Source organism: Thamnophis sirtalis, unplaced genomic scaffold, assembly GCF_051295495.1.
Source record: "Thamnophis sirtalis isolate CommonGarterSnake01/CBP01778 unplaced genomic scaffold, rThaSir2_p1.2 scaffold_7, whole genome shotgun sequence".
NCBI lineage: Eukaryota > Metazoa > Chordata > Lepidosauria > Squamata > Natricidae > Thamnophis > Thamnophis sirtalis.
The window spans coordinates 6,033,874-6,059,954 of record NW_028261387.1 but is presented as its reverse complement, the minus strand read 5'-3'; the positions used below and the strand labels follow the sequence as shown (position 1 = coordinate 6,059,954).

Below are 26,081 nucleotides of genomic sequence, written 5' to 3'. Positions count from 1 at the left end.
AAGATTGCAGGATGCCTTTTGAGATTCCAGCTTCTGAACATGACATATCTTCTGTCTTGTCTTATAGTCTTGATGACAAAAAAAACAAACATTAGTATGTAAGACTACACAGATGTCGTGCTTATTTTAGTGTATTTAGAAGCATACTTGTTTAATACAAAATAAGTGCCGATGGAATTTTATACCTGATATAACTACCAGTATGCATAGGATTGCGGTGTTATTTATTTAATCCATCCTAGGAAGGTAGGAACTTTCATAAACAGTTATGTTTTAGCTACAAAAATGACAAATCAAGCATAATTAATTGGCCTCTCAGCTGATACTCTTCCACTTCACCCAATAGCTAAGATTGATTGATTGATTGATTACATTTATATGCCGCCCTTTTCCCCAAAGGGGACTCAGGGCGGCTCACAATTCAAATCAGGGAAGGGGGTACAGACAGGGGGATAAAAAAGACGAACATAACAATACACAATTTAAAAGCACACAACAGTCATACCATTCGAGGAGGGGGCAAAAGCTCTTAGCCCCAGGCCTGTCGGAACAGCCAGGTTTTAAGGGCTTTGCGGAAGGCCTGGAGGGTGGTGAGGGTTCGAATGTCCACGGGGAGCTCATTCCAGAGGGTCGGAGCAGCCACAGAGAAAGCTCTCCTCCGGGTAGTCGCCAGTCGGCATTGGCCGGCGGATGGAATTCGGAGGAGGCCTAATCTGTGGGATCTAATCAGTCTATTGGAGGTAATTGGCAGCAGGCGGTCTCTTAAGTACCCAGGTCCAATACCATGAAGGGCTTTATAAGTGACAACTAGTGCCTTGAAGCGTATCCGAAGACCAATAGGCAGCCAGTGAAGCTCGCGGAAGATAGGTGTTACGTGGGTGAACCGAGGTGCACCCACGATCGCTCGCGCGGCTGCATTCTGGACAAGCTGAATTCTCCGAATGCTCTTCAAGGGCTGCCCATGTAGAGCACGTTGCAGTAGTACAAGAAACTTGTACATGAGGGTGGAGGTTCGTCCTCTGAGCTTGTGGGTTGGTTTCCCAACATTTCATTCTTCATTCTTCAGCGGAAGTTACTTAGCTTGTTAACAAAATGTTCGGAAACCAATGCACAAGGCCAGGGAACGAATCTCCACCTTCATCCTACACCTGAGCTACAGATGTTTGCCACCATTGCAAACCTGAAGTTGGACAGCCTCATAATTTTAGCTTGGCTTGGCAATTTCACAGACACAATAGGGGTCTTACCAAATCTGATTAAGTTCTGTAGGCCACAATAAACAGATTGACAGGACGAGAAGGAGAAAGCCAGTATTCAAGAAACTGAATAATCATTGGAAAGGAATTGAGTTTCCATCTTGGAATTTAGTTTCCATCTTGACTATACTTGTCCTTTGTTTCTCTCTCACGTATTGTATTTGTGCAGTTAAATTGCTCAGATAAAAAGTGACAATAAATTATGACTTATTATTACAGTGCCAAGGAATCTTACGTTTACACATTGCCCCTCTGTTGAGCTATGGAAAGATCCGAAGCCTTTGGTTCCATTTTTGATACATCATTTCTCCAGAGACATAATTTAATTAAATTTTTCTATATTGAAATAAGTCATCCTTAAACCAAAGGGTATGAAACAAATTTGTTCTGACAAATCATAATTTTATCATAGTTTAGGTTTCTAATATATTCTTAAACTGCAGCTGAACTGAAATAGGAATAGTTTGTGTTATGAAAAAGGTGGGGATAGGGAGACCAAGATTAACTGGACCTCATTTTATTCCAATAGTCCGCATGTTTCTCTTGCCAAACCCTTCTACTAAATAGTGTTGTATTCTACATTTATTTATCTTGCAGCATGTTACGTATCCATAACAGTGCAGTATTTTTAAAGTGTCAATAATCCTCTTTCCCCAATAATTTTAAATTGATGGATGTTGTAATTAATTACAAAAATCAAATAGAAATAAAATCCAGAAGTTGATTAAAATTAAAGCATGTATGTTTATCAAGATAATACAATCTAGTAATAACATTGTAACTAGTATTTTTTTTAATTGTGGGGAATTTTCTTCAGATCCTTCACGACTCTCGGTCCTAAAACTATGAATGATTTCTAGGGCATTATGTTGATATTTGACAGATACAATATCAAAAGTCAATTTTCTTCAACTATATTTGTAATTCTGTAATTCTGATTATCTTAATGTCTATCTATGCACCTATGTATCTAATAACGCAGTGAATTTGTTTGTAAATTTTATTTTTATTTTATTTATTTTGTATTCCACCTTTATTATTTTTACAAATAACCGTGACCCGTCAAAACCGCGCTCGACTAAGCCGCGCCCGATTAAACCGCGTTGCTGACATCATCAACAGGGCCACAACAGCCAGCGCGGAGAAAGAAGGGCGCTTTAAATAGCGCTTTGAAAGCAAGCCGATTCAACTTAAGGTAAGGGTTAGGTTTAGGGTTAGGTTTAGGGTTAGGGTTAGGTTTAGGGTTAGGTTAAGGGTTAGGGTTAGGTTTAGGGTTAGGTTAAGGGTTAGGATTAGGTTTAGGGTTAGGTTAAGGGTTAGGTTAAGGGTTAGGGTTAGGGTTAGGGTTAGGGTTAGGTTAAGGATTAGGGTTAGATTTAGGGTTAGGTTAAGGGTTAGGATTAGGTTTAGCATTAGGTTAAGGGTTAGGTTAAGGGTTAGGTTTAGGGTTAGGTTTAGGATTAGGTTTAGGGGGGGTTAGGTTTAGGTTTAGGGGTTAATTTTAGGTTTAGGGTTTACAGCGTGCTTCTGTCTCCGCGCTGTTGTCGCCCTGTTGATGACATCAGCGACACGGTTTAGTCGGGCGCGGTTTAGTCGAGCGCGGTTTTGTGGTGGAACCACAAATAACATATCCAATATACTTTCTACTTCCTATTTTCTCCACCACAACAACCCCGTGAGGTAGATTGGGCTGAGAAAAAGTGACTAGCCCAGAATCACTCAGCTGGTTTTCGTGGCTAAGTTAGGACTTGAACTCACACTCTCCTGCTTTCTACTCTGATGCCTTAACCTCCACACCAAACTGGACAGGTAGTTTACAATTTAATAGATCTTGGAAATAAATCAATTGCTTGAAATCCTGCTTTTTCATCTCATGGTTAAGAGGCTGTATGCAAACATACTTTTTCAGGTTTCTCTGTATTTCGTAGTGGGGATTAAAAGAAAATTAGAGAGACTGAGGATCTAACCAGGTATACTGTCCTGAAAAGTCATTTCAGTTGTAACAAAAGAAATAGAGTGGAAATAATTTTAAACTGGTTCACACCAGCAATCCTTCGTGAACTATTAACTGTTCAGATCTAGCCACAAAACATTATTCCGAGGAGAAAAGGTTTAGTGAACCCTGGAAATTGGATTTGATTTATGCCAGAAAATCTGCCTTTTCACTGCTTGAGATTTTCTATGGAAGAAAGCCACAGCCTTTTACCAAACGGTTTCTAAGGAAACATCTTATAGCTAAGCATCTGAAAACAATTTGGTTGTTAATGAGAAATAGTTCTCACAACGGTGGGAAAGTGTTGAGTGAAAGAAAAGACTTGAAGATTTTGGCACTTTCTCCAGAAAGACGTTTGCTACCGCTGTAGCAAAAGCTTATGAAATTTCCTACATGGAGTTGAGCTTTCATTACCTGCTTTTCAATTGTCTCTGCTCCGGTTTCAGATCTCCTCCTCCTTCCTGTCGATAAACCTTTTTTTGGGGGAAAAAACCTTGTGCCTTATGCTTGCTTTTAAAAAGAAAAAAAAAGTTGAAAATTGGCAGTATGGAACAGGGTCTCTGATCCGGATCCTTTTACACTCATAACTAACATTCCCATGGAGGTCTGCACTTCAGGAAGAGTCATAGAGAAGAAGGATGATATAAAAACTAGTTTATACTTCATGCTAAGCCATTATACGGTTTATTTTGGTTTTGGCATGTTGTGCTATGTGCAACTATAGTTTTCAAAGGCATGGTTTATGACTTAATATATAAATTCATTTACAGGAAGTCCTCAACTTACAACCACAATTTCTGTTGCTAAGTAACAATTTCTCATTTGTTAAGTTGAGTTTTGCCTCCTCTTACACCTTTTCCTTCCATAGTTGGTAAGTGAATCCTTGCAGTTGTGACGTTAGTAACATGGTTGTTAAGTGGATCGGTTCCACCACAAAACCGCGGTCGACTAAAGCGCGCTCGATGAAACCGTGTACCTGACTTCATCACAGCGCGGCGAAAAAAGCACGCTGTGAGCGGTAAAGCTAAAATTAACGCGTAAACCTAAACCTAACCCCCCCCAAACCTAACCCTAAACCTAACCCTAAACCTAACCCTAAACCTAACCCTAAACCTAACCCTTAACCTAACCCTAAACCTAACCCTTAACCTAACCCTAAACCTAACGCTAACCCTTAACCTAACCCTAAACCTAACCCTAAAGCTTAACATAACCCTAAACCTAACCCTAACCCTTACCCTAACCCTAACCCTTACCTTTACGTGAATCGGCTTGCTTTAAAAGCGCTTTTTAAAGCGCCCTTTTTTCTCCGCGGTCGTTGTTGTCGCGCTGCTGATGACGTCAGCGACGCGCTTTAATCGGGCGCGCTTTAGTGGACCGCGGTTTTGTCGTGCCACGAAGTGGATCTGGCTTCCCCATTGACTTTGCTTGCCAGAAGATCACGAAATAGAAATAAAACCCAGAAGCTGATTAAAATTAAAAACATGTTTTATTTATCAAGATAATCCTATCTAGTAATAAAATTGTAACTAGTCCTTTTTAATTGTGGTGAATTTTCTTCCGATTGTTCACAACTCTTGAGTCCTAAAACTGAATGATTTCTAGGGCATTATGATGGTGGTGGCGCAGTGGTTAGAATGCAGTACTGCAGGCTGCTTCTGCAGATTGCTGGCTGCCTGCAGTTTCTCAGTTCGAGTCTCACCAAGTCAAGGTTAATTCTGCCTTCCATCCTTCCGAAATCAGTAAAATGAGGACCCAGATTGTTGGGGGGCAATATGCTGATTCTGTAAACCATTTAGAAAGGGCTATAAAGCACTGTGAAGCGGTATAGAAGTCTGAGTGCTATTGCAATTTGACAGATACAATAGCAAAGGCCAATTTTCTACAACTTTGAGATTTTTATATTCCTGTAGGTCGCCTTAAGTCGCCATATGTGAACATAAATAAATTAATAAAACAAACTATATTTGTAATTCTGTCTGATTATCTTAATGTCTGCCTATGTACTTAAATAACTATGTATCTAATCATATACAGTGAATTTGTTGGTAAATTGTATTTTTATTTTATTTATTTTGTATTCCACCTTCCACCAGTTTTGTCACCAGTAGTTGCCAGAATCCCATCTGAGGTTTGGATAGAGAAAATGCCTGGATATTTTATTATATTATTTTTATCGCTACCATCTGGACGGCCCTGAAAGGGTGGATGAGGTGCTTAGTCTAGGCCAGTGGTAGTCAACCTGCTCCCTACCGCCCACTAGTGGGCGTTCCAGTTTTCATGGTGGGCGGTACGGGTTTGCTGTAACTCTGCTTTATACATTTTATAAAGTAAAGTTACTTCCCTACTTTCTAAATCACCATTACTGTGGAATCGGTGGGCGGTTAGAAAATTTTACTACTAACAGAGCAGAGGTGGGTTCCTACCAGTTCGCACCAGTTCGGTAGAACCGGTTCGTCAAATCTACTGAACCGGTTAGAAGAGGTTCCAAAGGTGGACCCGGAAAGCAGGCCACACCTACAGAAGAGGTTCCAAAAATTTTTGAAACCCACCACTGACACACACACACACACACACACACACACACTCACTCACTCACTCACTCACTCACTCACTCACTCACACAGAGAGAGAAAGAGAAAGGAAGGAAGGAAGGAAGGAAGGAAGGAAGGAAGAAACAAAGAAAAAGTGAGAGAGATGAAAGAAAAAAAGGAAAAAGGGACAGAGAAACAAAAGGAAGGAAAGAGAGAGAGAGAGAGAGAGAGAGAGAAAACACATGGTCAGCAAGCCACTCCCACCAGGTCACATGGCCGGCAAGCCACTCCCACAAAGGAGGCCACACCCACAGTAGGTTCGAAATTTTTTTGAAACCCACCACTGTAACAGAGATACAAAAGTGGGTGGTAGGTATAAAAAGGTTGACTATCTCTGGTCTAGGCCTTTATCAATGGTAGGCTGATCTCTTGAAGTGGACTAACCTTGAAGAAAGGCCTCAAAGAGGTTTTTCCTTGAGGGTTGTTTCTTTGGAGAACTGCATGGCTCCTCTTTATTTTGCTATTTTTGAGATTTTGGGGATACTACTCTGGGCTCTCACAAGGCAAGAATGTGGAGGGAGTAAGGATGGTGACCTTGATGAAGATAAGCAAAAGCTGTTGCCTTTATTTTTTGGCTTCAGCATTCACTTCATTAAAAATGGCTTATGCTTTAGCACCACATGATTTTGGCCAATTGTTAAAAATCGTATTAAACAAAATAAATCTCAGAGTTATGTGTGAAGGCAGTTATTAACTAGCTGTCTACAGTCTACAACTTATCACAGTTTGTTTAGTGAACGATCAAAGATAGAACGGTGCTTTAAAAAGTGACTTATGGGCGTTCCTCATACTTACAACCGGCGTAGCATCCCCACAGTCACAATGAATTGTGATTCAAGCAATGAATATTCAAACAAGGGAATCAAACAAGAAGGCATATCTAAATGACAGTTACAGCATCCAACATCCTAGAGACATATACTTGTCCTTTGCCATCTTCCCATCTGGCTTCTGACAAGTCAACGAGGGAAGTAGATTCACTTAACAATCATGTGATTCATTTAAAGACCATGGCAAAAAAAAAAGATCATGAAATTGAGTGCAGTCACATGATGACTCACTTAACAATTGCATTACTTAGTGGCCAAAATTCCTGTCCAAATTGTGCTCATAAGTAGAGGACTACCTGTACCTATTTGTTAAAATAATATCTCAAAACACATTTAAAAATTTATATTTTTGTGGTCCTTGTAGGGGGTACTAAGCAGGAGTGGGTTTCAGGCGGTTTGCAGCGGTCCCCACGAACCAGTTGGTCGTCGAACCTGGAAGTAAGTAACTTCTGGGAACGCCGAAGGGTCCACCCGCCCGCCCGCGTTTCTTACCTGGTTGTGATGAGTTCTGCGCTTCCACGCATGTGCAGGACGCATACAGCGCCTGCGCAATCCTCCAGGAGCAGCTGGAGCATCGCACAGACGCTAGTACGCATGCGTGCACTGCGTGCGTGCACGAGGACGCCGCCGGCCCCGTTCCAACCGAACCGGTTGGAACGGGGCGAGAAACCCACCCCCGGTACTAAGTTATCCATATACCATGAAGGAACAGGAAGGTATATCTAATATTAAATTAATACTTTAAATATATAAAATGTATATTTTAAATACAAGGGACAAGGGTAAAGGTAAAGGTTCCCCTTGCACATATGTGCTAGTTGTTCCTGACTCTAGGGGGCGGTGCTCATCTCCATTTCAAAGCCGAAGAGCCAGCGCTGTCTGAAGACGTCTCCATGGTCATGTGGCCAACATGACTAAAGGCGTACGGAACGCGGTTACATTTCCACCAAAGGTTCCTATTTTTCCTACTTGCATTTTTACATGCTTTCGAACTGCTAGGTTGGCGGAAGCTGGGACAAGTCACGGGAGTTCACTCTGTTACGCCGTGCTGGGGATTCGAACTGCTGACCTTTCTGACCGACAAGCTCAGCATCTTAGCCATTGAACCACCACGTCGACTATTAAATGTTTAAAACATCATTTAATTTGGCTCTTCAGATGCCCTCTCGGAGCGTTGCGGTTGTCATACTGCTGGCCTCTGTTATACACTCTTTTAGAGCAAAGGGAAGGTTTCGATTGAAATCTTCATTTAAGTCATTCCTTTGCATTTATTAAGATATCTGTGTGTAATTCAGGGAATTCCCACAGGAGATAGCTAAGCCCTGGGACGAATCTTCCATTTCCCTTGGAAGTTTTGTCACAATTCATTGGAAAGATGTATTGTGATGATAACACCGTTTTCCCCCAAAAGCTTTTCGTTTCATTATGAGGTGAAGTAGCTATTTGCAAAAATCCTGTTTTTCCAGACACACAATGTAAAAACTGCTACAACAAGACAACTCCTATTGCAAACAGCTATTACCACCCAATCTTATGAATGGATTTTCTAAGGGCTGGTTTTGTTTGCTAAATTCTATTGACGGTTTCAAATATTTCGTGGACTAGTGCACTTGAATGAAGAAATAGCTTCGCCCCTCTGAGAAGCTGACATTCAGAACTTCAAGATTCATTTCCAAATACCATAAAGTCGCACATCGCACATGGTAACACGTCAGGGCTTGCTTTGTTAGACAAAAAGGCCACTCGTCCTAGTGACCTTTTCATAGTGCTACGCTAGCCACAGTTTTTAATGTGTGGTTAGATGAACTTGCTTTTGAAGCATTAGCCCTGCTAGAGAAATCACAGCTTTTTGATTTTGATTAAAAATGTCACCTCTTATGCATTGTTTTTTTTTGAATTTTTTAAATTAGTTTTATTACAGAAAAAGCACCAAAAAAAGAATCATCTTTCATTACATCTTGTAGAAAGTGTATCTATTGGTCACAAGTACATTTCGTGGCGTTCCTTCCACGATCACATAAATTCCATTCAGTTTGAATTGTATATGTTAAAAATTTATATATTTTACTATCACCATACCACTATTTTCATTTAATTAAGATTTCAAAAACACAGCCACCTGCTGGCATTTTTTTTTCTTTCCCCAGTCTCGATCAATCTGCCATATCTTTATATATTTATAACATATTCTAAAAAAAAGTCAATTAATAGGACATCTAACATTTCCTCTCCCTAACATATCTTTATTATTATTATTATTATTATTATTATTATTATTATTATTATTATTATTATTATTATTATTATTATTATACAATTGTATCACAGCAGCCAGTTGTTTCGCCGGATTTGGCATTGGTTACTAGTCGGGCCCCACCCAGGGGCCTAGGACATCGTAACGTATTTTCGTAATATGCGTGCAGATCCAAGCAGTGCGGCTTTTTGCATTTGACTGATGGTGATTTTGTCAATTTTTAACTGTTTTAAATGTAATGCCAGTGCTTTTGGTATAGCACCCAGTGTGCCAATTACCACTGGAATTATCACTGCATTATTATTATTATTATTATTATTATTATTATTGTTGTTAACTAGATGTTATTTACTATTTTTCTCACCTCTCTCTCCACAGGCGCAAAAAAGCAACAATCTCTAAACAACAATCTATGTTAACAAAATGACCATTTAAAATCTAAAACAATCTAAAAAATGTTGACATTTCTAGTTGATAATCACCAAAAGTATACATTAACATTCCCTTTTGTTATTGTAGTTAAAAGTAGACAGAAAAACAAAAACAATTGTTTGCTATTTATGTCACGTCACCTCTCATTCTAATCCAAATTATTATGCCTTCATAACAGGATTTAAACACAAATTTATAAGGTTTATAAGTCTTTTCACCAAATCTCAATTACAATTTGAGGCCCGGTTGTTTATCCTAATTAAGGCTATCATTTCATTGTTAATATCATGGTAAATTATATGTTAACGAATAAACTTTCAATAATAATCTGTAAGAGTCTACAAAATACTAAAATCATCAAAAATTAGCTAATTTTTATCATCAACTGGCATTATCAACCAGTGTCTTTCTAGTAGCAAAATTTCTCTCTCGCCAGCAGTTGTGTCAAATCTCTCTTATACATTATTAAGTATTTAAGTATTAAGGACTCTGGGCGGCTTACAGAAAATACATTTTAAAAGAATTTAAAAATTAAAAAGCAGAGAAAAAAACCACATCATGCACTCAATCTGGTCGGGGCTGGACCACAGTCATAAGGTCAACAGCCCCAGGCCTGCCTGAATAGCCAGGTTTTGGTAGCCTTTCGGAAGGCCATGAGAGTGGGCAGGGTCCGGATCTCTAGGGGTAGTTCATTCCATAGGGTCAGAGCGGCTACAGAGAAGGCCCTCCCCCGGGGACCGGCCAACCGACATTGTCTGGTTGACGGCACCTGGAGAAGGCCTACCCTGTGTGATCTTATCAGCCGTTGGGAGGTATGCGGCAGAAGATGGTCTCGCAGATATCCGGGTCCTAGGCCATGTAGAGCTTTAAAGGTAATAACCAGCACCTTGAATTGCGTTCGGAGACCGACAGGAAGCCAGTGCAGCTCGCGGAGGATAGGTGTCACATGGGTGTATCTAGGTACACCCAGTATCGCTCGCGCGGGTGCTTTCTGGACCAGTTGTAGTCTCCGAACACTTTTCAGGGGCAGCCCCATGTAGAGCGCGTTACAGCAATCAAGTCTTGAGGTGACGAGGGCGTGATTGATTTATTAAAAGCAAGATAGATGGTTTAAACAAAAACTAACATAAAGTTGCTTCCTTTTTTTTAAAGGACCGTGTTTTTGATTTAGGAGAAAGTTTCTTAAACAAAAGAAAAGGGAGCTGAAAAGTCAAGTGATATTTTGTGAAAGCATTCCTACGATGCCTGAATGTTAAGTAACTTGGAGGAAAGCAAACCTCATTGCCATGGGACTGTAGAACTGAAGGATAGCACAATCAGGCTTCATCCATCAGCCAGAAAACTGAGTGTTTTGTTCTGAAAAAACCATGCAAAGGAGACCAGGCTGACCTTAATTCACTTTTTTTAATCCTCTACCAGGAAACCACTCTAAAATCTATCATCTTTTGTTTTCTTTAACCCTTTTGTGCCAAAGTTTTAATGATATGAACTTGAGATTAGGTCTGTCTCTCTCCTCTCTTTGTTACCTGAAATATCAGGTAAAACTGGTTTAAATTAATAAGTGCCCAATTTATTTCTCATTTTACATATCCAGGTTCTGCAAAGACTTTTCTCAGACTTTGACATCAGGTGATATTATTCAGGATTAAAAGCAATTTGGATAACTATCCATAGGTTTCCTTAGCACACATCCTGTTTTTACGCAGACAAAAGAGCTTCCAGAGGATAAATACCTAAGCTATGATTCTGAATTGCTGTAGGGAACACAATAGTTAAAATGTTTGACGCTTTTTCAGGCAGGAAATTAATTCTGAGAGCTGAAAAACAGAGTAATGGCCTATTCATACCAGAAGCCAAGTAAATGTATAAAATTTTACGGAGCTGTTGAAAAATTTAACAGACAGCCATTTCCATTTATGCATAACGGTGCTGAGATTAGTGAATGATTAGATATAATTAGGATTTAATGCCACACAATTTTGTGTTCATTTCTATTTGTAAAGCTTTCAAGGGATTCTGGAAGGGTTTTATTCTCCCCATGAAACTTTTTTTTCTTTTAATTTTCAACAGTACTAAAAGCCTACAACCAGGTTTTGGTTGAAACAATAAACATTGCATGGGGCTACCATATGATTGGGGCTAATCATAGATTTAGATCTCTAAAAATCTGCTTGCAGATGATAACTCAGTTTTTTTTTTTTAGTTTACTAGTATTTGAAAAGGAAATATGTCTTTGAACTAAATCAACTCCTCTGGATGTCTCTACAAACATTTCAGTTTCTACCTAAATAGGTGCACGATTGTTAAAAAATGAGCCAAATCGTTAAATACGATTTTTCGTAAAGAACATTAGCGTTTGTGTATTTAGCCATTAAACAAGTGAAAAAGAAAAGGCTCCAGAATTGAAGAATATATTCCTACATCTGATTTGGGCTAAATTTGGATTAAAGGTTTGGGGGAGGGGGAGATTTCTGCAGGCAGCATCTGAACCCATAAAATGCTGCCAGCTGATCCCAGAGATAACATTCAGGACCCATCCTAGATGACTTGTGGCTGCTGTGCAACTTTTAAATTAAAATTCTGACTTTCCAGGCAGCCTTTGTTAACTGGAATGTGGTTAATCTAGACTCGATGTAGAGGGAAACTTGAGGGAAATCAAGTTGAAGGTGGGTAGATGGTTGCTGGGTAACCCCGATGCCTCTTCTTGTTTCCAGATTCTACAGGAAACATTAGAATTGCATCGCCTGCACTCAAGGACTATATACTTGACTTACTTTAATAATAGAGTGAATGTAAAACAAAAAAAAATGAGTTGAATTTCACTGATAGTTTTGGGTTGAAAAGAAATAAAGTCATATTTTAATTTAGTTGATTCAGAATCAACAGCAGTCATCTCTATAGATATATAATTAAATATTCTAAAATGCAAAATATATTCTGAATTCTCCCTCCCTCCCTCCCTCTCTCTCTCTCTCTCATATATATATTTTCTTACTGGAATCTGTGATGCGTAAGTCTGTTTGAGAAGATTTGCAAGACCTTTAAAGGAACCCATTCATTCTGTTTTCTTAGAAATGACCATTTGAATTGGAAACTAATGCAGTAGTTACAACCAAATTTCATTGGCACTGATAACAATTTATTAATTGGGATAGATTTGTTATGCACAAAGTATTGCAGTTTTCCTTTAATATATCATTAGGGTCTTTATGTAATATTTTCATAATTGATACTTTCTGAACTTCCTTTATAACGTTCATGCTGCATTTAATTACATGTACACCAGGGGTGGGTTTCAGGCAGTTCGCGGCGGTCCCCGAGAACCGGTTGGTCGGCGAACCCGGAAGTAAGTAACTTCCGAGAACGCCGAAGGGTCCACCCGCCCGCCCGCGTTTCTTACCCGGTTTTGATGAGTTCTGCGCTTCCACGCATGTGCAGGACGCATACAGCGCCTGCGCGATCCTCCAGGAGCAGCTGGAGCATCGCACAGATCCTAGTACGCATGCGTGCACTGCGCACGTGCACGAGGACGCCGCCGGCCCCGTTCCAACCGAACCGGTTGGAATGGGGCGAGAAACCCACTCCTGATGTACACATAGTCCTTGAGTTACGACCACAATTGAGCCCAAAATTTATGTAGCTAAGTGAAACATTTGTTAAGTGAGTTTGCCCACTTTTATGACTTTTCTTGCCACAGTTGTTAAGTGAATCATTGCATTTGTTAAGTCAGTAACCTGGTTGTTAAGTGAATCTCGGTTCCCCATTGACTTTGCTTATCAGATGGGCGCAAAAGGGGATCACATGATCTCGGGACACTGCAATGGTCAGTGAACTAGTTGCGAAGCATTTGAATTTTGATCATGTGACCACGCCAAGCTGCAATGATAGTGTGAAAAATGGTTATAAACCACTTTCTTCAGTCCATTGTAACTTTGAACGGTCTCTAAATGAACTGTTGTAAACCGAGGACTACCTATACAGTATACTGTAGTCTGATATATATTGAATATTCAATGAAACTTTTTGAAATTGGATTTACCAAGGTTGTTATTTTTGTTATATCTCTCGTGTGATTAATGATGCAAAGGACACCATTTTTTAAATTATTCAAAAAGTAAGAGCAAGAACTCGCTTTTTAACTTTTTTAGTCCTCTCCCCCAACTTTTCTGTTACTTTGTATTTTACTTTTCTCTTAAAATTAACATGCTCCCATTTTACACCCCTTTTTGGCGGCCTGCACTGGTTGCCGGTTGTCTTCCGGGTGCGATTTAAGGTACTAATTATGACCTTTAAAGCGCTCCATGGCTTAGGCCCAGGGTACTTGCGAGACCACCTACTGCCACCGGTAGCCTCCCACCGTCCAGTGCAATCTCACAGAGTTGGCTTCCTTAGGGTGCCGTTGGCCAGACAGTGTCGGCTAGCGACCCCCAGGGGGAGAGCCTTCTCTGTGGGAGCGCCTTCCCTCTGGAATGAGCTGCCCCCGGAGCTTCGTATAATCCCCGACCTCCGGTCCTTCTGACGCGCCCTAAAAAGAGCCGAGGTGGCGCAGTGGTTAAATGCAGCACTGCAGGCTACTTCAGCTGACTGCAGTTCTGCAGTTCGGCTGTTCAAATCTCACCGGCTCAGGGTTGACTCAGCCTTCCATCCTTCCGAGGTGGGTAAAATGAGGACCAAGATTGTTGTTGTGGGGCGATATGCTGACTCTGTAAACCGCTTAGAGAGGGCTGAAAGCCCTATGAAGCAGTATATAATTCTAACTGCTGTTGCTAAAGTTGGCTTTTCCAGCAAGCCAGCCTGGCCTGAACAAAACAAAATAAATTATCGATCATTGTTAATTTTAATTGAATTTTTTAAAAAATGTTATTGTTAATTCTAATTGGGTCTGTTTGGGATATTCTATTTAATTCTTTTTAACGTTTGTATTATGTGTTTCTTTTAATGTTGTACACTGCCCTGAGTCCTTGGGAGAAGGGCGGCATATAAATCTAATAAACCTAACCTAAACCTAATAAAATTCATAAAAAAGGTAAGAACAAGGACTTAAGACTTCTCTGTGGGTTATACTGTATACTTATTTAATCAGGGTGGATTTGGATTCTAGGAAACTCCAGATTGCACCTAGGTCTCTCTAGGGCACTGTAATCTCATCCATCATCAAGGATGACATAATTCTGGAACTGGTAGTCCCCCAAAACCAGAGTGTCAGATCTGGAACCCTGACACACAGTCACTCAGTCTTACCAGGGTTCAGATGAAGCCTGTGGTTCTTTATCCAAACTTTCTCTAGCGCAATGCTCCTTCCTCCTCCTATTTTCTCCACAACTCAACATAACCTGTGAGGTAAATTGGACCGAGAGAGAACAATTAGTCCAAAGCAGAGGTGGTATTCAGCAGGTTCTGACCAGTTCTGGAGAACCGGTAGTGGAAATGTTGAGTAGTTCGGAGAACCGATAATTACCACCTCTGGCTGGCCCCGCCCCTATCTATTCTCTGCCTCCCGAGTCCCAGCTGATCAGGAGGAAATGGGGATCTTTGCAGTAACCTTCCCCTGGAGTGGAGTGGGAATGGAGATTTTACAGCATCCTTCCCCTGCCATGCCCACCAAGCCACACCCTCTGAGCCACGTCACGCCCATCAAGCCATGCCCACAGAACCGGCCGTAAAATTTTTTTTGAATCCCACCGCTGTTCCAAAGGGACCCAATTGGTTTTCATGCCCAAAGCTGAAGCAGAACCTTTGATCTCCTCTTTTTTAGCCTGGTGCCTTAACCACTAGGCCACACTGTTACTATTTGGGAACATCCTTTCCTTCATGTGAGCCAGAGCGGGAGAAGCTTCATCACTGCACAATGAGAATAGAAAGGAAATGTGCAGTGTGTGTGTGTGGGGGGGGATATTAAAACCCTAGCATAGAACCATGGAGGTGTATGTGTGTGTGTAATCTGAGGAAGGGAAAGGATGAAAGAAGAAAGGAAGAAAGCAAAGGATGAAAGACTCCCATCGTTTCATGGAAACTTTGTGTGTTGAGGTGGGTGAATAGGGAGAGATAGAATGAAAAAGTAGATTTGGGTGTTTTGTCTAGTTTCTTTTGAGCTATAAAAGGGGAGGTAACCTAAAAAGTGAAGGATTATGTCTCACTTTTATACATTTGCAATGTTATATCGATGTTTTAGTTTGGACAAATAACTAGCATAGATCAACCTTATTTTCCCCTTTCGTGCATCTATTTTTAAGGAGAAAATAGGAGTGAATTGTGTAAAATGTGTTTTTTATTTTCCATTTTTCATTTTCATACAGTCACATATATACTGTGCATAACCGGGGCCATACAACATTAAACAATAAACACAGCAATTCCTCTTGTCAACAATACCCCCCAAAATAGAAACCCAATTTACCTCTTCGACCCTCCATACACCTCTTTCTTTCATCCCTCTCCAACTTTCCATCTTCCCTCCATCATTCCCCTCTACCCTACTTCCCCTCCCCCTCTACCACTCCTCTCTCCCAGTCCACTCCCTCCCTTCCTTCTCACCCTCCCTCCAATCCTCTCTCCCACCCTCTCTACCCCTCTTTCTTCTATCCCGCTACTCCTCCCTTTGGTGTATTTCTACTATATGTCAATATATTCAGCTTGTCCTATTTTTACAGTAAAATTAAAGAGCAACAGTATACATGTGCAATCGCATTGCATTGAAATCTAACACATACTATATATCCCCCCTCCCCCCTAAGACCCCACCTCCCTCCCCCCCCCCACTTCCCAGAGCCCGTACACGGTATAGATTTTTAACAAACACAGTCTAAAATTTTTAAGGAGAAAATAGGAGTGAATTAATGACAATTTCAGATGATACCAAGCTTGGAACACTATTGAAACCAAAGCCATGAAGGAAACCATATGTTGCAAAGTGAACAATCTCAGGAACTGGGCTAATACAATAGAAACTGTAAAGTTGTGCAAAGTTGTGTCTTTGAAAACATTTCTCAGGGTTGGTTTACATTATATAAAGCATAGATCAGTGTTTCTCAACCTTGGCAATTTGAAGATGTCTGGACTTCAACTCCCAGAATTCCCCAGCCAGCGAATGCTGGCTGGGGTATTCTGGGAGTTGAAGTCCGGACATCTTCAAGTTGCCAAGGTTGAGAAACACTGGCATAGATAGTCCTTGACTTATGACATTTCAATTGTATGACACGAAAGTCGTAAGCTGAGGCACCCATGTGACTGGCCCAATTTTATGACTTTTATTGCAGTTACCCTGTTTCCCCGAAAATAAGCCCTCCCCAAAAATATTGCAACACAGCAGCAGCCATGAGGTGACCACGCTTGTCACTTCCTGCACCTCAAAAATAATAATTTGTGAGTTTGGGGGGGGGGGGAGGAAGGGAGAGGGATTGTTAGATATCTTTTTAACCGACTTTTTTCTAGAATAAGTTATAAAGATGTAAAGTTACGGCAGATTCATTGAGACTGGGGAAAAAAGAAATGCCAGTAGGTGGCTGTGTCCTTAAAACCCTATTAAAGGAAAATGGTGGTACAGTGATAGTAAAATATATAAATTCTAAAATGTACAATTTAAACTGAATGAAATATATGTGAAGGCAGAAGAAATGCACGAAATGTACCTGTAACCAACGGATAGGCTTTCTACAAGATGTAATGAAAGATGATTTTTTGTGTGTGTGTTTTCCTTTGATAAAAACAATAAAAACTTTAATAATAATAACTACAACAACAACAACAACAACAACAATAATAATAACAATAATAATAATAATAATCTTGTGGGATTTCCGTATACAAACCGACAAAATACTGGCACATAATACACCAGACATCACACTGGTTGAGAAAAATAAGGTCACAATCATAGACATCGCAATACCAGGTGATAGCAGGGTCGCCGAGAAGGAACATGAAAAAATCGCAAAATACCAGGACTTAAAAATCGAAATCCAACGACTATGGCACAAACCAGCAGTGGTAATTCCAGTGGTAATTGGCACACTGGGTGCTATTCCAAAAGCACTGGAATTACATTTGAAACAGTTAAAAATTGACAAAATCAGCATCAGTCAAATGCAAAAAGCCGCACTGCTTGGATCTGCACGCATATTACGAAAATACGTTACGACGTCCTAGGCCCCTGGGTGGGGCCCGACTAGTAACCAATGCCAAATCCGGCGAAACAACTGGCCGCTGTGATAGAATTGTATAATAATAATAATACCTCCCCAGAAATAAGGCCAAGTGCTTATTTCGGGGGTCAAAAGAAAATAAGACCGTGTCTTATTTTCGGGGAAACAAGGGTATCATTATGCAATCATTCACTGACTGCCACTGTAATTAAGTGAGACAACATAAAAATCAACTATAAAGGTGATCTGGTTGTCAACTGCTTAAAATGCAATCGTGCTGGGGGGAGAATGTCATAAATAGCTTTTGGAGGTGGATTCTGTTGTTTGAGGTTTGAGGTTTATTCGATTTATATGCCGCCCTTCTCCCAAGGACTCAGGGCGGCGTACAACATTAAAAGAAACACATACTACAAAAGTTAAAAAGAAATTAAATAGGATATCCCCAAACCCAATTAAAATTAACAATGACACATTTTTTAAAAAAGAATTCAAATTAAAATTAACAATAATCAATACTTTGATTTGTTTTGTTCAGGCCAGGCTGGCTTGCTGGAAAAGCCAACTTTTTAGGGTGCGTCAGAAGGACCGGAGGTCGGGGATTATACGAAGCTCCGGGGGCAGCTCATTCCAGAGGGAAGGCGCTCCCACAGAGAAGGTTGTAACTTCGAATGGTCACTAAATTGACGAGTCAGTAAGCAAGAACTATCAGGGCTACCAGATCTGATCTGCAAAGGTTGGAAGGTGGAACAGAATTGTTTATATATTTAAGTTTCTTCTGCTGACATCCAGTAGTTGGCTGGATTTTTACAAACCAAACCTGGTAGTCCAGAGGTGGGTTCCTACCGGTTCGCACCTATTCGGTAGAACCGGTTCGTCAAATTTACCGAACCAGTTAGAAGAGGTTCCACCAGTGGACCCGGAAAGCAGGCCACACCTACAGAAGAGGTTCCAAAATTTTTTGAAACCCACCACTGTGGTAGTCCTAATAAATATGTGTAGAGTTGTGTATGTGTTGTAGGGAGAAAAGATGCTTGAACTGGTATGTATGTGAACTAACAGCCATGAGGTTGAACTAGCTTTATGATTTATAAATAATGAGTTTATAAACTCGGCAAATTCTGACTTTATCAGTAAACTATGCATGAACAAAGAAAAGATTTTATATTGGAAGCCGACAGCCTTCTGAACCTGATTGCATAGAGAAATGTAAGGGCTGTATGAACCTCAATTTTAGGAAGTACTGTAGTCAGTTAAAAAACTGACCATATGTACATCAAACAGGTGACCTTGAAAACTGGCTACACTCAGAAGATTGAAATAGGAATTTGTGCTTCCCTAAACGCCGAATCCTCTAGACAAGTGGCAGGAAAAAACAGCTGAAGGAAAGTATAAGATAAGATAACTACAGCTTTCTACTTTTCAAGTCCAACATTCTTTATCTTGCAGGCCTCCTGCTATTTTTTTTCCCCCCAGCTAAACCACTTCCTCTCCTGCTGGCATACATGTTGCCCTTGATTTAAACCTCCAGCAAGTGCCAGGGTGGAGCAAAACTATTGAACAGTTTGCCCCCCCTTGTATCTCCCCCTTAACATATATCTACAATTGCACTTCCTTACTCAGAGCATGGAAAGCGTTCTGTAACACAATTCCAGAGTTCTGTTAGCACAAATTATTGTGGGAATGTAATCGTTCAGGGAGGGACGTAGTGGCTAACACGCTGAGCTTGTCGAGCAGAAGGTCGGCAGTTCAGCGGTTCGAATCCCAAGTGCCGTGTAACGGAGTGAATTCCCGTTAACTTGTCACAGCTTCTGCCAACCTAGCAGTTCAAAAGCACGTAAAAAAATGCAAGTAGAAGAATTTACCTTTGGTGGGACGGTAAAAGCTCTCTGGCTGCCTTTGGCATTTAGTCATGCCACATGACTACGGCGACATCTTTGGACAATGCTGGCTCTTAGGCTTAGAAACGGAGATGAGCACCACCTCTAGAGCCAGAAACAACTAGCACGCATGTGCAGGGGAACCTTTACCTTAATCGTTCAGGATAGTTTGAGTCAGTTTTTAGTAACTTGCAAGTGGATTAATCTATAATTTTCATCTGCATCGTATGGAGAATACAACGCTAGGGGAAATTGATCTATTTTAATAAGCTGGTGTTGTAAAAATGGCGACAGGAGGATCTGATCTGCATTTTAGAAAATTATATATTGGGTAGGAAAAAGTTTGTTTGTTTGTTTGTTTGTTTATTTATTTATTTATTTATTTATTTGTCTTGTATGCCGCCCACTCCCGGAGGACTCCGGGCGGCTCACAAAAAACAAGGGAAAGGGGGGAACGAGACAAAGACAACATATTAAAAACAAAACCAACATTCACAATTTCCGTGGAGGTAGATGCTTCTCAGCTCCCCCCAGCCTGCTGGAACAGCCAGGACTTGGTGGCTTTGCGGAAGGCCGGGAATGTAGTAAGGGTCCGGATCTCAACAGGGAGCTCATTCTAGAGGGCCGGAGCTGCAACAGAGAAGGCCCTCCCCCGGGGAGTCGCCAGCCGACATTGGCTGGCAGATGGAATCCGGAGGAGACCTAACCTGTGCGATCTAATTGGTCTGAGAGAGGTAATCGGCAGGAGGCGGTCTCTCAGGTACCCAGGTCCGATGCCATGTAGGGCTTTATAGGTAGCGACCAGCACCTTGAAGCGGATTCGGAGACTAATAGGTAGCCAGTGCAGCTCGCGGAGGATAGGTGTAACTTGGGTGTACCTTGGTGCACCCACAATCGCTCGCGCGGCTGCTTTCTGGACTAATTGGAGTCTTCGAACACTCTTCAAGGGCAAAGTAACAGTGAGATCTGGACAGCTTTACAGAGACAGAGAAAAGGGGAGAAGAACAGTACAGGGGAATCCTTCACTTTATGGCCACAAAGTTTCCATTGCTGAGCAAGGGCGAGGCAGTTGTTAAGTGAGTTTTGCTCCATTTTACAACTTCGTTTGCCATAGTTCTGACATGAATCATGTCATTCAGGCTACTTCAGCTGACTGCAGTTCTGCAGTTCGGCTGTTCAAATCTCATCGGCTCAGGTTTGACTCAGCCTTCCATCCTTCCGAGGTGGGTAAAATGAGGACCCGGATTGTTGTTGGGGGCAATATGCTGACTCTGTAAACCGCTTAGAGAGGGCTGAAAGCCCTATGAAGCGGTATATAAGTCTAACTGCTATTGCTATTGCTATTGCAACTGTCATCAGTACATGTAGACTCCAAAATTTGATCACGTGACCACAGGAGGGCTGCAGTAGTTGCAAGCGTGGAAACCGGTCACAAGTCAGTTTTTAAATGCCGTTGTAACTTTGAACAGTCCCTACATGAATGGCTGTAAGTTGAGGGCTAGCAGTAGTAAGTATAAATAGAATTGTGTAGAGAAGCTTTAGGCTTCAAGAAAAGCAGAGAATCTTTGATCCTACAATGGGGCTTCAGAAAAAGAACAAACGTTTCAGCGATGAGAAAATAATATAATCTTTTCCAGGTTGTTATAATCAGAAGAAGGAAAGGAAGGCGTGAAGATTTAAAGGAATCTAAAATGAAATCAAAAAGATCTTACAATCCCAGAGGAAAAATAAATGCCCACTCAACCCAAAATTTGCAGGATGCCAGAAAAGTAGCTTAAAAGCCCAGCCCTATATATTGTCCCCTTAATATATGTGCAAAATCACTTTTTTCTCGTTTTCTTTGATTGTTATCTATTGTATTTCATTTGTTCTTTATCTCATTTCGTTTTATTAATTTCATTTTTAAAAAAAAATTATATTGGTCTTTGATTTATACATTAAATTCCTCACTTTTTCAGTCATAAACTATCTGGGATTTCTTAGTCCCGTCTTTATTTTGAATATAGTCAATCCATCTTCTCCACTCCAGTTTATATCTCTCATTTGAATGGTCCTTAAGATATGCTGATATTTTAGCCATCTCTGCTAAGTTTGTTTCTTTTAATGTCCATTCTTGGATAGTAGGCAAATCTTCCTTCTTCCAGTATTGCGCCACCAACAGTCTTGCACGCCGTTATTAAGTGCAAAATCAAACCTGAAATTTGCTTAAAATTCCTACGATAGAGAGATGACCCAAATCATGAAACCGAATCATTCTTAGCCAGTTCATTCCACATGGTTTACTTCATACTTCTGTAATGGTCTGTAGGAAATACAGCGCATATTAACAAAATAATGACATTTTTTTCCCCCTCTGATGTTTCAAGGAACATCCCATCAAGGTGGCTATTCCCACGAGGCGGTGGTATACGCACTTCAGAAATGTGGCATTCGTCACATCGACACGGCAAAACGATATGGCTGTGAATCGCTGCTGCAGAAGGCTATCAAAGAGAGTGGAATAGACCGGGCGGATCTCTGGATAACAACCAAATTATGGCATGCTGACTATGGCTACGATAAAGCCAAACAAGCCTGCTTGGAATCTTGCAACAGACTTGGAGTGGAATATCTAGGTATGAAGCTGTTTGTGTGTGTTTGTGTGTTTGTGTGTGTTCCTGTTCAAATTATCATAGTCATAAGTCTTGGTGCACATTTAATATATTTTTCTTTTTTTTAATTGATTTTTTTTTAAAAAAAAGCTTTTACAAATATTTACCTCCCCTCCCCCACCATCCCCACCTGAGCCCACCCCCCCCCCTCAACCTTCCCCCCCCCCCCCCGCCAACTTCCCAGAATAGATACAGGGTATAAATCTTTAACAAAGATATTCTAAAATAAACTTAAAGAAAGTTAGTATCATCTTTCATTTGAGCTTTAACTCCTCTTTTGTTAGGCTAACTCTAAACAGATTATATTGTTCCTCGCTTTTTCAGTCATAAACTATCTGGAATTTCTTAGTCCCGTATTTATTTTGAATATAGTCAATCCATCTTCTCCACTCCAGTTTATATCTCTCATATGAGTGGTCCTTAAGATATGCTGATATTTTAGCCATCTCTGCTAAGTTTGTTACTTTTAATGTCCATTCTTGGATAGTAGGCAAATCTTCCTTTTTCCAGTATTGCGCCACCAACAGTCTTGCTGCCGTTATTAAGTACAAAATCAAATTAGTCTCTATAACAGTACAATCAGTAGTTATACCTAACAAGAATAACTGAGGGGTAAACTTTATCCTTTTTTAAAGAACATTTTGCATAATCTACCATATTTTTATCCAAAATGCTTTAACCTTTTTACAAGTCCACCATATATGGTAATAAACTTCGCTAAACCGGGCGTGGGCGTGGCCAGCATGTGATACATCTGGCCTGCAGGTCACGAGTTTGACACCCCTGCTCTAGAATGATATTCTAATGCACATCTTTAAAGAAAGAAAACTTCCTGGTCCAGAATTACTGCTCAAAGTTTGCATTTATTGCTCGTTTCTGCCCAATCTTTTGATTGGCAGGCTTAGTTTAAGTAACTTTTTTGTAACTAAAGCTTTGGGGATAGAATTGCTTTTTTTTTTTTTACTGCAATTACTTTATTTCTAAAGCAGCTTATTTAAACGATTGACTGCCTTTCATTTGTATATAGAAATGTAAAATGCTATATTCGCAATTTGCAGTGAGGACAAAGTTCACTGTCTACAGTTTCCTAAGAAGGATTTGTTATGGCCATTTTTTGAAATGTTACATAATAACCTGGCATAATTTACAACATATCAAGTTATAATTATCCTAACAGTTACACATCAGAGAGTACAGACGTCTTAATAAGCTCTTGATTTTGATTTTTGCCTGGGCCTTACACAAAAGAGGGAGAAAAGTTGAAAATCACAATGGATATTATATGGTTGACCATAATTACCTTAGTAGGTTAAAATTGTATAGACTGTTGTATAAATGCTACATAAATTATACCAGCCACAAATATTCTTGTGACTGCTACAATACTCGGTCACTGAGTTGTTTTGAACAAAAAGTCAAATGACTCAAGCATGGCATGAAGCTATATTTGTACATGGCTACCTGTTCTGACCCCCCTCCTCCATCCAGTAACGAATGCCGAGACAAGCTTAACTGGAATGTACTTTAATAGCAAGACACCAAAACCTTGGTGGCTGAAAGCCAAGCACAACAAACAGATAAAGACCTTTGCAGCAACTCAGACAAACTCAGGCAGCAATAAACACAATTCAGCCTGCCAAGCTCCCAGTAATGTCCTCGGACATTCAATCCTGCGTTGACTTCTGCAAAGAGGGGTGTGTGCATAAGTAGCCTTTTTATAGTCTGGAGAGGAGCCTAATGACCACCAGCTGAGTACAATCACCTCCTGTAATTGCGTAATTGTTCCTGACGCCTAGTAGCTCTTCGATGGCGTGCATCCAGGAACAACTCACTACTGGCCTCCGGCTCACTCTCCCTTGTCTCTTCCCCACTGGTCCAAGGCTCAGGTGCCTCCTGGTGGCCAACCAGCCTCTCTGCACCCTGCTCGGAGTCGGAACCCTGTCTGGGGTCCTCCACATCCTCCAGAGTCGACTCATAGGGCCCCTCGCTGTCGGAGTCTGGTGGCAACTCCAACGGCTCCTGGTGGGCCACAACAGCTACCCTTAGCAGAGCTACTTACGTGAGAATCTAGAAAAGTGGTTTTCCTGGATTTTAAGACGGGGCATGGGAATTGGAATTGTATAAATAGACTTTGTGCTATATGTTCTGCATACATCATTAGGCTGGTGGGCTAATGAGAAGTATAAATGAAATAGGTTTGTTTGTTTGCTTGTTTAGATCTTTATTTAATACATTGGCCGGATGCACAAGTCCCTGGAAAAAGCAGTCGAGAAGTCAGAGCGGAAACTTGGCAGGCCATGGAAGAATTGTATGAGAAAGGTAAGATGACTTCTGTAATGCATTTTGGGTGGTGAAATCTATTCCCCCCCCCCAACTGGTTCTGTGGGTGTGGCTTGGTGGTGGTGGATCATGTGATTGGGTGGGCGACAGTGGTGGGATTCAAATAATTTAACAACCGGTTCTCTGCCCTAATAACCATCTGGGTAGGTGGGGCTCGGTGGTCATGATGAGCCACAAGAATCCACAAGAATCCACAAGAAAAGGATTTTCAAGCTTCATGATACCATCATTCTTTCAAGCTTTAGACAGAATTGAAGTTAGGGTTCTTGTCATCTTGATATCACAAATTCAGGAATCTACTCTTAACCAAAGTTAAACTGAATCTATTGAAAACTGCAGTGGCTTTCTAACGTTAACAGAAATATTTTCTATGTGAAGAACTCCTTTTTCAGAAGGATGGTTAATTCTTGATTATAAAAATTGCAAGATTGATTTCTAGTTATTGAACTGAAGACAGGCAGGCATTATTTATATCCTTGTTGAGCAGGGCCAATGAAAATACTGTACGAGTCTTTAAGCAATTTTTCTCCTTAGGTAGCGTTTTTCTCCTCTTATTAATTTTGCTGAAGTGATAAGTAACCAGATAAGTGACCACTAAGTAAAACAATATTAAAGTCTTTATAAGATAAAAGCCCTTATTCTGAGGGAGATGGGTCATTCAAAAATGTGAACAGTAAATAAATAGGAAATGAAATAAAAGGGATGATTCCTAAAGTCATTAATTACATACTTCCGCTTAGGAAGTTAATTGGAATAATACATTATCGTGCCCAAGAGTCCTCCATGTCTGTGACCCGTCAAAACCACGCTCGACTAAACCGCGCCCGATTAAACCACGTCGCTGACGTCATCAGCAGGGCGACAACAGCCAGCGCGGAGAAAGAAGGGCGCTTTAAATAGCGCTTTGAAAGCAAGCCGATTCAACTTAAAGTAAGGGTTAGGTTTAGGGTTAGGTTTAGGGTTAGGTTTAGGGTTAGGTTTAGGGTTAGGTTAAGGGTTAAGGTTAGGTTAAGGGTTGGGGTTAGGTTTAGGGTTAGGTTAAGGGTTAGGATTGGGTTTAAGGTTAGGGTTAGCGCTTTGAAAGCAAGCCGATTCAACTTAAGGTAAGGGTTAGGTTAAGGGTTAGGTTAAGGGTTAGGTTTAGGGTTAGGTTTAGGATTAGGTTTAGGGGGGTTAGGTTTAGGTTTAGGGGTTAATTTTAGGTTTAGGGTTTACAGCGTGCTTCTGTCTCCGCGCTGTTGTCGCCCTGTTGATGACGTCAGCGACGCGGTTTAGTCGAGCGCGGTTTTGTGGTGGAACCCTCCATGTCCACATTAACGTTTGAGAAGGTTTCGTCTATAAATTTATGTATGCATATCAGTGTCACTTGAAAAGGAATCAATAGAAGTTAGATTCTTTTATTGGCTTAAGTCCCAGCATTTGTAATGTAGTTGAACAAATAAGCCAGGATATTATATTATTCCTTGTCTTTGGGAAAGTTAAGAGTTCAGTCATCTCAGAGCTGTGGCTTTGAATTTGCATGCAAAGTTCAATCTATGTCAGATTCACTTTGGGCTTTTCCTTCCTTCTTTGTCTAGACAAACAGGAAAAATGTTGGATGTTGGTTTTGTTACTTTATGTTCAAAAATTAATGGTTAGTTTTCATGAATTAGCTAGATAATATCTCTGCCTTTGCTGCTCCTTTCTCTCATGTGTATTAATTCCACCAGACTA

At 40.6% G+C, this 26,081-nt stretch overlaps 1 protein-coding gene across 3 annotated transcripts in view; it reads left to right on the top strand.

Annotated features, from left to right (window-relative positions):
- The window catches only part of LOC106544095 (putative oxidoreductase ZK1290.5), a 90,685-nt gene that overhangs the window by 10,898 nt on the left and 53,706 nt on the right, over positions 1–26,081 (top strand). For all 3 annotated transcript variants that reach the window (XM_087719227.1, XM_087719229.1, XM_087719228.1), the window contains exons 2-3: positions 21,744–21,992; positions 24,246–24,347. In XM_087719227.1, coding sequence (XP_087575353.1) covers positions 21,744–21,992; positions 24,246–24,347 — 351 coding nt within the window. The remainder of the gene's footprint in view (positions 1–21,743; positions 21,993–24,245; positions 24,348–26,081) is intronic.